General features: G+C 48.2%; 1 protein-coding gene across 1 annotated transcript in view; it reads left to right on the plus strand.

Annotated features, from left to right (window-relative positions):
* Positions 1–12,898, plus strand: part of NUGGC (nuclear GTPase, germinal center associated) — a 78,085-nt gene that overhangs the window by 12,307 nt on the left and 52,880 nt on the right. The window contains exons 2-4 of the mRNA XM_045286836.1: positions 7,779–7,858; positions 11,446–11,550; positions 12,081–12,189. Of these exons, the coding sequence (XP_045142771.1) occupies positions 7,779–7,858; positions 11,446–11,550; positions 12,081–12,189 (294 nt within the window). The remainder of the gene's footprint in view (positions 1–7,778; positions 7,859–11,445; positions 11,551–12,080; positions 12,190–12,898) is intronic.

The following is a 12,898-nucleotide window of genomic DNA, read 5'->3' on the forward strand; positions in this document are numbered from 1 at the left end:
ACTACCCTTCTGTAAGGGGATGTCCAGTTGCCTACAGATGGGTCCCCAATCTGCACTCCCCCTCATTCCCAATGATTTTAGAGAACTGAGAAACCAAAAATACCATGTGACGCATTCTAGTGTCATCCTAACATTCACTTTGTTGCTGTGATCTGTAACCAAACACCACCTCTCTAAGCCAAGGCATGCCTTCAATTTAAGTTTGCATAAAAGGGGAAACTCGCATAACGAATGTCTAAAGGACGGTATCATGTCAAGAGCTCGCCATTGGCAAGTAAGTTTCACTTCTGCTTGTGTAAATGAGCGTTTGCTGTGGTGGCCAGGCAGGGTTATCTATCCCAAACCCACTGCCCGCGAGGTGATTCTGACCGATCTTGACAGGAGCCCATAACCACCCCAGCTCTGTGGAATAGCTGTATCAGGGAAAGCTGCTGCCCCACCTCCTTCGTGGATCGCAGGCACCGAAGCAGGCAAGTGTGTTGTCTTGTTCAGGGACGTCAGGTGAGCTGTTTCTCTGAATTTAGTGTCAATTGCAACTTGTGGTGTTTTTCCATTGCTTTTATTTTAAACCTTTCTGATTTAAAACAGTGCTAGATTTACTGAAAACTTGACAGGTGTGTACAGACAACCCCTGTAGATATATGCTCAGCAGCTCATCGCTCTGGTTTTTAATATCTTGCATTAGTATGGAACATTTGTAACGAAGAACAATCATTAGTAATGAACAATCATTACTAAGCCTATTCAGATCTCCTTCGTACTTACCCAGTGTCCCCTTTCTTGGTCCCAGGACCCCTTCTTGGCCATCTCATCCCATCTAGGACAATCTAGCCTGTCCAGCAGGGTCACTGAGTCAGAATCGACTCGCTGGCAGTGAGGATGAGATCACATTATTGCTAGTTGTCATCGTCTCGTGAGGCTCCTGGGGCTGAGACCCTTTCTCAGATTTTCCTTGATTTGGATGACCTTGACAGTTCTGAGAGCCCTGACGCGGGTTTTGTAAGATGTCTTTCTATTGAGTTCTTCTGATGTTTTCCTTGTGATTAGACTGGGGTCATGGGGCTGGAGAAGGACGGTTTCAGGGTGCAAATCCATTTTCATCACCTCAGATCAAAAGGCCAACTCAGAAACCAAACTCACTGTCATTGAGTGGATGCCAACTCACAGCAACCCTGTGGGACCGGGTAGAACGGCCCCTTGTGGGTTTCTGAGACTGTAGTTCTTTATGGGAGTAGAAAGCCTTTTCGTTCTCCCTCAGAATGGCTGGTGGTTTCAAACTGCTGACTCTGGGGTTCGCGGCACAACGTGTAACCACCAGCACTTTCTCAGATCAACTTGAGTGATGACGGGTGATGTTGACCTGGAACACCTGGTCAAGGTTGTGTTTGTCAGGGCTCTCCCCTGTGAAGTTGCTCCCTACTTCCACCTTTTCATACTCTTTGGAAGGAAGTCACTAGGTCAAGGCCACACTCAAGGAGTGGGTGGTTATACCCCATCTCCTTCAAAGGGGAAGCACCCAACATACGTTATTTGACGTTCTTCCAACCATCAGAAAGAATGTCTTTTCTCCCCTGGTTGATTCTTTTTAAAGTAAGTTATTTATTTATTCTTTTTGGAGGGAAAGAGACTTACTTTCCTTTTTTGTTTGTGTAAGTGAATGTTAATGTTATCTAAAGGACCATTATCTCTGGGCTTCCCGACTAAGTCAGACTGGTAAGAAAGACCCAGCCATTTGCTGCCCAAATAATCAGCCAGGGAAAACCCTCTGGCTCACAGGGCCTCATCTCACTGCGCGCGGGGGTCCCCAGGAACCAGAGCGTTGTCCGATGGCCACCACCACCAACAATGGAGACAGAGTCCCGTCACTGGGAGAGTCAAGTGGGAGTTTTAATTTTACTTATTGCTGTGGTCATAAGCAAGCCACTAATTACTCCTCTTAAGAAAAACATCCAAACAGTTACTGCATGCGTTGTCCTGTGCGGTATTGTCCCCATCGGGAAGGAAGTTCTGGGTTATGCCTCAGTAGCTTTGACAAGCTTGGGGGGCACAAGATGCCAGATGCAAATTCTACATGATAAAGTGCTTTGTGAAAATATCTGCTATTTATATTTCCCTACTCCTCTGGGGGAAAGAGCCTTGTCAGGTAAATGTTGGGCTGCTAACCATAAGGGCCGAGGTTCAAACCAACTGGGTACTCTGAGGGAGAAAGATGAGGCTTTCTATGCCTGTAAAGATTTAAGGTCCTGGAAACCTGAAGAGGCAGCTCTACTGTGTCCTATAGGGCCGCTGTGAGCTGGAACCGACTTGATGGCAGTGAGATCTGTTTCCATAAAGATATACAATCCCTTGGGAAGTCTATATATGGCTGCTATATGTCAGAATCAGCTCAATGGCAGTGGGTTTGGGTTTGGACACACTTTGAAGCGTCCCTGCGTGGTGCAAGAGCTAAGCAAAAGGTTTGTAGACTGAATCTACCCAGAGAGGTCACAGAAAAAGGAGGGGCAATCTATTTCGGATAGTTCACGGCCATTACTACCCAATGGAGCACAGCTGTATGGTGAAAGACTGGCCACGTGGGGGAGTCGGCCGAGAAGAGCATCTCCTTCTTCGGAGCGTGTATCACCGACAGGGCCTAGCTCTGGTGGGCATGCTCCCGGGCTGCACACACAAGCAGATGTGTTAGAAGTAGACCTCTTTTTCTTTGGGAGTTTGAAGGTCCTGATTTTACCCTTGGCCTGAGCTGGTGTGTTTAAACTGTTCCCTTGGGATAGATCTAGTTTGCAAGAACAATGCAACGTTCAATAAAGTCATAGTAAAATGTTGCCAAGCCCAAAGATGCTTAATCTCAACCCTGATATTAAAAAGAGAGAGAGAAAATCCTGTGTGCCATTCACATTTCAGGGTTTCAGGTAGAAGCTCTTCTCCTATCCCTTTCTTCAGCTTACCTTTGGTGCCAGGGGCGGAACCTTCACCGAAATCTCCTAGGGAGGACAGTGTGGAGTCCTCATGATGACGGAACAACAGGGCAGAGGCGGGAAGCCAGGACAATGGTTGAAGTAGCCTCTGTTGCCCCAATCCATGTAGACTAGTCTTGGGGAAGGCTAGTGGCTGTATCTAGTTTAACTGCCTCCACCAAATATTCTAAAGATAATTATGTAACATTTGTACAGGTGCACACGTGTATGGAAGCAGTTTTATGTGCACTCTCACATTTCTGTTTCACAATGAACTCCTGATAGACATGGACCATTTCCTCTGAGACGGCAGGTGCTTTGTTCGGGATTACACAGAAGTATCGGCAGGGCATGGGGGGTGGGGTGCTTCAAAAACTCATGGAAAAAGAATGTTTTGGAACTGATTGTGGTAGCAGTTGTACAATTCTGCTTGATGCGATTGAATATAGAATGGTATGATATATGTATTAACTCCCAATGAATAATACATTATAAAAATAAAATAAGTGGAAAATGCCACTGTCTATTTCTTTTGGAGTGGTGGAGGTTCCTCTAAACTTACTTAATATTTGAACTGGCATTTTCTATTTTAATTTCATTTTTTTCCCCCATGAACGTTTAGAAGCCCACCCTTAAGACTTAAAATCCAGGTATTCTGTCACTAAATCCTGAATGATTTTCACATCCCCAGTCACAGCCTGGGATGCAAGCCCACGTGGGCAGAGAAGGGGCTTAGATTGTCCCATCCTGCATCCCAACACCTAAAACAGGCCTGGCTCATAGTAGACTCCATAAATATCTACCCAATCAATGGATCAATGAATATGAACTCTGGTATTATTAATCCTATGGAAACTCCCACACCAAACTCACCGCCATTGAGCCAATTCTGATTCATCACCACTCTAGACTGGGTTTCCGAAGCTGGAAATCTTTCACAGGAGCAGCCAGCCTCGTCATTCTCCTGGGGAGCAGCTGGTGGCTTTGAATCACCAACCTTGTAGTTAGCAGGTCAGCACCTAACTCACAGTGCCACAGGGGCTCTTTATTCTTAATCTTGCCATCTAAGAGAGATTTCAGACTTAGGTTTTATCAACTCACCAAGTGTTTAAGTGCTTCCTATGTGCCAGCTTCCCACATTTCTTAAAAGTAGGGAGCTGACCAGTGAGTTAAGCATTGGGCTGTTAACTGCAAGGTAGGTGGGTGGTTCAAACCCACCAGCTGCATCTCAGGAGAAAGATGAACGTGTCTGTTCCTGTAATGGTCCACAGTCTTGGGAACCCCAAGGAGCAGTTGTACTCTGTCGTGTGGGGTTGCTGTGGGTTAGAATTGACGCCATGGCAATGGGTTGGTGTTTGGCTTTTCCTTGTGGGGTGGGGGTGTCCTGGAAGGCATCCCTATGGTACAGGGGGTTATGCCTGGGCAGTTCAAATTCACCAGTCGTTCCAAAGGTGAGCATGGGGCTGTATGCTCCCATAAAGATGTACAGTCTCAGAAACCCCATATAGGGTTGCATATGAAAGGATTCCATGGGCAAAATATTGAATGATGCAGGAAGAATAAAAAAAAAAAAAGGTGGAAAGAGTTACCTCCTACCCATCAGCCTTCAATCCCAGGAAGTGTCTATCACCATGCATTTGAGAGAGTCCCTCATATTCCAGCACTGCCCATCGCTCTTCCCCAGCTGCACCAAACCCATATCAGACTCATTGCCATCGACTAATTCCAACTCATCGCAACACGACAGAACAGGGTAGAACACCTGCCCTGGTGGGTTTGGGAGACTGTAACTCTATGGGAGTAGGAAGCCTCCTCTTTCTCCATGGGAGAGACAGGTGGTTGGGAAGAGCATAATCATTCTGTTATACAATTCGTAACCCCTTTGCCATCAGGAGTCCTCCCCCAGCACCACAGAGCAGGCTTCGATAGTGCCTAGGAGAGGCTGTCATAACAAGAACACAGAATTTGGAATCAGAAAACCTGAGCTCAGGATCCAATTGCCACTCCCTTACAACGTGACATTGGCTAAGACCCCTCCCTTCTATGTACCTCAGTGTCTGCCTCTGTGGTGACTCTGTAGGATCGTTGTTGGATAGCTAACTGCAAGGTTGGTGATTCAAATCCACCAGCCGCTCCTTGGGAGAAATATGAGGCTGTCTGCTCCTTAACATTTTATAAAGCCTTGGACTCTGTGAGTCAGAATCAGCTCGATTCCTCTAAATGCAGTTATTTCGCAAAAACCATCGAGTCACTGCAGACTCACACAGCGAGTGACACTCTGTGTGTTTCTGAAACGGTGACCGTTTCATTGAGTAGAAAGCCCAGTCTTTCTCCCAAGGAGCTGCTGGTGGTTTCAAACTGCATTCCATGCAGATGGCAGCCCAGCACAGAACCACTACACCACCAGGGCTCCTTGCTGGTCTTGCTAGTCCATGTGGATGGTGTGAGGCAAGCTAGGGTTGAGTTCAGGAATAACTACTGCATTTGTGTCACCTCTTTATTTTACTTGATGAAAAAAGACCGTAAGAGCTAACAAAAATAGAGTCAACCAGGAGTGTTGGGAGAAGCAAGAATAACGGCCAGAGAGGGTGCACTAGAACTGATTGCAATGATGTATATGCAGCTCTTCTAAAAAGCAACATAACTATGGAAGCAGACGAGGTGCAAATTTTAAGTCAATAAAACTATTGGGCGGGGGGGAGTAACGGCTAAAAGTCACAGTTATCTAACAGGAAACTAGGTTTGTGCAACGTCCCCTTCTGTAGCTAAATACGTAGAGGGTTTCATTTAAATGATGCTATTCGTAGGGCACATGAATGTAAATACGCACTCAGCGTTAGCATGGAGGGCTTACCACAGAGTCGATGACCAGCAGGTGAAGTAAAATCACAGAGGCAAACCCCTGGCTGGGGAGCAAAGCATCTCGACTGCTTTTGATCGCTTCTCGCAGACACAAAAACTTCACAGTGTGCATATGGTCACTCCTGCCCCCCTTGAGGAACACCTGTGCTCAGGTGGGCCATTTTTTTCTCCAACAGCATTAACTTGAAAGCTGGTGTGTTGCTTTATGAGGGGAGCCTAAGCGTCGGTCTGCCCTTGGTTTCAAAGACGTTTCAAAGTGAGCCTTTTAATCTTCTTAGAACACAAGCAAGCGAGAGGACAGGAGCACTTGAAGCACTCGCTCCGTCTTTCATTTCCAGATGGGAAAAACGGAGGCCCTGAGTAACCGAATGACTTGTCCCAGGTCCCAGGTGGCCTATTGGTGACATGTTGGGCTGCTAACTGGAAGCCCCCTGCAGGGGAGGGACAAGGCTTTCTACTCCTGCAAAGAGCTGGTCTTGGAACTCCACAGGAGCAGTTCGATCCTGCCCACTAGGGTTGTTATGAGCCAGAGTCGGCATGATGGCAGTGAGAGTTGTCTTACTGCTGTGTGGTGGCGGGGCCAGATCTGATGTCCCAGCGAATGTCCTCTGATCATAGCATTGTGCCACTGTGCCAGTCATGCCATCCACCTAGTGCAGTTAGTTCCACCCACTTGGGGAACATAGAGAATATGCCCCACCCCTGTTTTACATTACAGCTCTAAGGTCCTGCCTTTGAGGGCCACTATGAGATCCCTTCACCCCTTCCTGTCCCTGCCTATGTCTGCCTTTCCTTGAGTCAGGATTGTTCCGCACTCCCAGAGCAATCCTTACTAGCAATGCTGCTCCAGATGCACGCTGGTCTCTCTGTTCCGGCCTTTCCTTTTCTCTTTATGTCCGGACTCAAACTAGGACACATTTCATTTATTTTTTAAACTTCCTGTGGTGTGGAATCTCATTGCGAGCTTCCCAGCTATTTTTCCATCCGTTCACCGAGCATTTATCTGCATCATTTTGTACTTGTTGCGAGAAATGAAAAGACCGCAGCCCCTGGCCTCAGTGAGCATCCAGACCAGTGAGGAAGAAGATGCAGGAGCAGAGAACAGCAAGCATGCCTGCAGAGTCCTGCGCGCGACACTAGAGTCATCTGGGTGGACTTTGTGAATCAGGGCATGGTTTCTCACAGGAAGTGTTCAACGAGGCTCTTTGGGGGTTAAAAAAGAAAAGCAAATAAGTATTTATCGGAAAGGAGGAACAATGCTAAAAGGAAGAAGAGCCAGCCTCAGAGAACTGTCCGGAGTTGGATAAGGATCTGGACCTGAGGCTCAGGACTGTGCACACAATAGATGTTGACTGTTTAACCACCAGCAATTGACACCTACCACAAACAAACAGCAGGAGGTGATTTTGATTGATGAGTCATTATTTTAATTTTAGGCTATGTAAATGAGGCAAGCCTCCCTGGCTAACAGTCTCTGGGTCAAGTGACAGTTGACAGAGCAGGTGGGAGTTTGCATTTTTCAGAAGGGCTAAGAAGGCGCTGCTTTCAAAATACACAGCTGCGTGATCTGACTGAAACATCAGAGATGGAGAGGAAGCACTTATGGTACTCCCTGTTTGTGTCCTCCCAATGCTCCTTCTCCATGATAGGAGACAGGAAGCCCCGGTGGCGGAGTGGCTATGCATTGGGCTCCTTCCTAACCTCAAGGCCAGCAGTTTGAAGCCACCAGCCGCCCTGCAGGAGTAAGACGGTAGAGTTACAGTCTCAGCAGCCCACAGAGGCAGTTACACCTGTCCCATAGGGTCGCTCTGAGTTGGCATCGACTCTAGGGCAGTGAGTTTGGTTCTGGCTTGGTTTACAATAGGAGACAGAAACTCCAGGATAGTCTATTGATGGCTGAGCTATGTGGTGCCCTCTGCGCTGACCTTTAAGAACCTAAATACCTCACGTGTTCACTTTCAGGCTGATTCTACCAAGTGGACAAAAGCAAGAGTTCACCTCTCAAGAAATGGAGGATTTTCTGGGTCAAAATTCACCACCAGGTAATATCCCTGCAGCTTCCCAGAGTATATGCACCACTGTTCCTCGCTCTTTCTCTGAGGCCAGTCTCTCATGTCTAGACTCAGGAGTAAATGAATATTAATGGTTTGAACAATAACTAAAAGAGTTTATTTATAAAAGTTTCCAGAAACTCACCTCAGACTCTCAGAGAGTACTAATAACGTCACTGCCATCAAAGTCCACGCTGACTCATAGCGCCCTAGAACGCCGGGTAGAACTCTCACCTGGGAGAGAGAAGCCTCGGTCCTTCGCTTCACGCAGGAAAGAATTCACGCGAAGCCTGGTTTGTGATCCAAGTGAGTTAACAGAGAAAAGAAGCGACACACGTGCGCTGGACAGCGGCTGGGCCAGGTGGCTGCACTGTGTTGGAGCCAGAGCCGCTGGAGGGAGAGACCAGGGCAAAACTTCGGGCTTTGAAGCCGCCCCACCATTGGGAGGCGTGGTCCACAATACTGGTCGCCCCGCTGGTGGAATCAAATTCACCTGGCCTCCAGGTGTAACGTCCACCCAGGTGCACCACCCCTTCCTGGCCGGGAGCTTGGACCAACCGAACTGCCCCCGTGGGTTTCTCGCCCAGTAACTCTGTATAGGGGTAGAAACCCCCTTCTTTCTGCTGTGGAGTGGCTCGTGGTTTCGAAGTGTTGACAATGCAGGGAGCAGCCCAACAGGTAACCTACAAAGTCCTAAGGCTCCTGTCAGGGGAGAGCCCCTTGTAAGCTGGGACCTGTAAGGCCCCTGCGATCACTTCCCGTGGCTTTCCTGAGACAGGTAGGACTAGGCCCTTTGGAACCTCCCCCGAGGGTCACCCCTGGTGGAGTCAGGTAGAGCAGCCCCATTCCCCCAGAAGGTGGGGCATAGGGAGCCTCCATCCAATGAGGGATCTTCCGGCAAGATGTTAGGGAAGCCGTCGCTCAGTGCAGAAAACAGGGTTATTGCACATCCTCAGTGTTCTGAGGATTGAAGGGAAACATTCCCTGACTCTCTGGGGACCTAGGAGGTGGTGTTTCTGGATCAGTGCCGGAGTGGCTAGCATGTGAGACGTGTTTGGGCACGAACGGAAAGAGCTGCAATTTGGGGGCACCCTTCATTGAGCTTCACCCGGAAGGAGTGGGATTGGAGTAGCATTGTTCTCTGGCAGTCATTGACCAACTAAGAATCCTCAATGGCTTTTCAGTTGGTGAGAATACGTTTACAAGAGCGACACCGTGTGGCAACAATGAGAAACAGCAGTCAAAAAACGAAGCCCTTGATTGGATTGTCTCAGCTGCTACTGCTCTTAGGAGGATAATTCCGAGTAAAATGCTAGAGGGTGCTTGAGCAATTAATTAAAGGGAACCATAAGGGATGTGTTCCAAGTCCATTCCAGTTTTTCAAGTTACAATTTAATATAAAAATGTTGTCTCCAGGACTTCTGTTTTCATTATGTTGAAGTGTATGTAATCCATACGAAAGGCTGTAGTCTTTAAAAAAATGTTTAGACTGCAGTCTTTTTATTTTCATCAGGAAACACTTCAAACTGTTTACTTTTAGTAAGCAAAGTTGTTCCATCTGCATATCGAAGGTTGTTCATGAGTCTTCCTTCAATCCTGTCTTAAATATAAAACTACTACTCCTAAGTGGTGTAAAAGGGGCCCTGGGATCTTAGCGGTTAAGCATTGGGCTGCAATCCACAAGGTGAGCAGTTCAAAACCACCAGCCTCTCCATGGGAGAAAGACTGGGCTTCTAGTCCCGTAAAGAGTTACAGTCTCAGAAACCCACAGGAGCAGGTCTACCTGCCCCATAAGGTCGCCATCAACTCATGGCTGTGAGTTTGTTTCAAGTGGTGTAAAAGGAGACAGGATACGTTCTTATTTCCAGGTGTTCTCTTACGTTAAAAATCGAAGAAAAATGTAAAACTCTTGATGTTTTGTCTGACCTGTAGCCTTTGTTTTCTTTGAGAAATAGGCTTCCAAGCTTTTATCAGATTCATTAGCAGCTCTTATAAAGTTGAAACTGAGGACCGTGGGCTAGCTGGGTTTTTCTCTTAGGTTGTGCGTGAGGGCATGACACCAAGCAGACGGTGTTTAGACAAGCGTTTCTGAGTTACAAAGTAAAGAGCAAGGTCCTACAGTGAGGTGATGAGAACATTCCAGAAATCTGAGCTGCTCTTTGGAACATGGACCCCAGTATTCTCTGCCGGTGATGGGTCCCTAGGAGCCTCATTGGCATTCTCTTTTCTTCTCTGTCTCTTCCGCTCCAGCTCTGGCCACTGAGCCAGCAACCACTTGGTATTTAACGATAATGGAGTCCTTAAACGGAGCCAGAATGAATTCTTAGCATTGAGTTCAGTCATGACGTTAGAAATGTCTGGGATGGAAAGGTCTGAAGTAGAAATTCTTTCAACTCCCCATCTGTCCATCGCTGCATGAGCAGGAGGTGGCAGGGATTCAGGCTTTGGTGAGTGCCATGGTGTGGAGACACCTTGGGGTGTGAGTTGGCTCCTGGAAGGCTACCTGAGCTGCTTGCGAGGCCTACATGTGCAGGCCAGTGGTGGAGACCCGGACTTCTGTCCGGCGACCATCTGGGTGCCCAAGAGAAGCTACTTCCCCACAGTTCTTCAGGAACAGTGGCTTCAGGGCACACGTTCACTTTCAGGACCTCATGACCATACACAAGCGTGGGGTGGGATCACTCTTGGGCGTCAACTGTTCAGTTCACCTCAGAGCCATTTCCAGGAGGGCCGGGGAACATTTTCTCACCACTTTCACCCCAAGCACTCACCTATTGTCCTTTAAGACCAGGTGAACCCCACCAAGGGGTCTTTTTGTTATTGTTGCTTTTAAGAACCAAACCCCAATACAGCATTTTCATCATCCCCTTCTTAGGCTCATGGGCCCTACAACTTCTTCACTTCCACAATCAAAGGGAGCCCCGTAACGGAGGGAACTGCTGAAGAGCTCAAGGCTCAGGTTCTTAGTGATTTCTGTTGTTGAAAATGCTGCTGTTGTCTTTTGATGAAGAAGGGGAAAAACATCCCCCACAAGCTGTCCCTGAGGTGGGGTGGGGTAGTAGAACACCTCCAACACACTTACGTATCTATAGGAGATCTGATTGTACAGATTACAGCTCCCTGAAATTCGTGGTGGTGAATTGAGCTGCCCTGCTTAGATGGCTGGTTCTTTGCTCTGTTCTGTTCCATTCATTCCTAGTCTGAAAAGAAGGGCCAGCACCCTCCCCCGAGGTGAACGATGCCCTTCTTCACCCCACACCAGGTGTTGGATTTCCTGAACCTTGGCATCTGGCAAAGGCTCTGTAGTCATTTTGGCTTCTTGAGGCGTCCTAACTGAAACCTTCCATTGGGGAGATATGTTGAACTCTGCACATGGTCCCTCCATGCCCAACATCCATCCCAGGACTCTGGGAAGTAGAAACCCACTGGATCGACCCCACTGGGCCTGTCCCCACGTCTGGAGCACAGAGCCGAGAGGGAGTCTCTCGCGCCCTTTGGGCTCCAGTGTTGACCGAAGTTGAGGCAAATCCAGCAGGGCCCAAAGCCTGTAACTTTTCATACCCTCTGCTTCCCTCCAGTAGACGCTGAGGTCGGTAAAGAACCACTGAGAAAACGCCGCCGGTCAGACCGAGAGCAGCGGTTCCGGGCCTTTCCCTCCATGGAGCAAAGTGCTCTTCGGGAATGTGAGTGCCACCAAGGTGTCGCGGTCCTTTTCCAAATGTGGGCGCGGGTCCCGAGGCAGAGACGGTTGGCTTCCGAAGCAGGCCGGACGGTCCTCAAATGATCCTGGTCTAGAAGGCGGAGCTCACGGTCTCTGTAGAGATAGGCCATTCGGTAATTTGCTGTCACGGGTCACGGGGAGGAGCGCTGTTCCCAGAAGAAGCTCTTCCTGATCGAGAACAAAGACCGTGACAGTGTGTCAGCAGGGGGCTGTGGTGGGGATTGACCTGGCGGCCTTGGATTTTCCTCTGCTCTGAATGATGACGGGAGAAGGGTTAAGGCCTCCCAGTACAGCACACGGTGACGTTGGCGACAGGGCCGGCTTCTGGGGGGCTTTCAGGAGCACGTTTTCTGACGCTGCAGAGCAATGATCTCTAGCCTTCGATCGTTGCTCCTTGCTCGTTCTCCTTCCCGTCTAGTGCTCGGCAGACTTCTCCCGTGGATAGGCCGTGAACCCTCGCCCGCGCGGTTGATGATCTCTCCTTGGTTCCAGATGAACGATTGGAGTCACGCAGCAGAAGGGTTCTGAGCAACACTTATCAGAAACTTATTCAGTCTGTCTTCCTGGATGAGAGCATTCCCAGTGGAGTCAAATACCTCATGTGAGTCCGCGCTCCGCGACCGACCGCCACACCTCTCCGCAGGTGACTGGGGAATGTTCCATTCGAGCAGTGGTTCTCAACCTTCCTCATGCCGCGACCCCTTAATGTGGTGGCCTCCAACCATAAAATTATTTTCATTGCTACTTCATCACTGTCATTTTGCTACTGTGATGAATCAATAGTCATGTAAATATCCAATTATTTTCATTGCTACTTCATCACTGTCATTTTGCTACTGTGATGAATCAATAGTCATGTAAATATCTGATAGGCAGGATGTATTTTCATTTTTACAAATTGAACATAATTAAAGCCTAGTAATTAATCACAAAACAATATGTAATCATGTATTGTGAAATATTTCTTTCTAATGACAAATAGATGAAATTTTGTCTTGAAGCATGGGGTAGCATGGGTAATAGTCTTCATGCCAGGTACACGTATGTGGGAGCATCTGCATGTGGGCGGACCCGCCTGGAGATGGATAGAGAAGCAGTGTCTCGGTTCCGAAGACCATCGGAAATATGTTCTCCAATGGTCTTAGGTGACCCCCGTGAAAGGGTTGTTGGACCCCCAAAGGGGTCGAGACCCACAGGTTGAGAACCGCTGCATTAGAAGAAAACTGAGAAGTTTTGTAGTGACCGGCTGTCCAGAGAGCATTCACTGTTGTCCAGTAACCTGCTAGACACCTTTACAAGTACAGTGAACC

Source organism: Echinops telfairi, unplaced genomic scaffold, assembly GCF_000313985.2.
Source record: "Echinops telfairi isolate 266 unplaced genomic scaffold, ASM31398v2 ScPeMD7_9;HRSCAF=40, whole genome shotgun sequence".
In the NCBI taxonomy this organism is placed as follows: domain Eukaryota; kingdom Metazoa; phylum Chordata; class Mammalia; order Afrosoricida; family Tenrecidae; genus Echinops; species Echinops telfairi.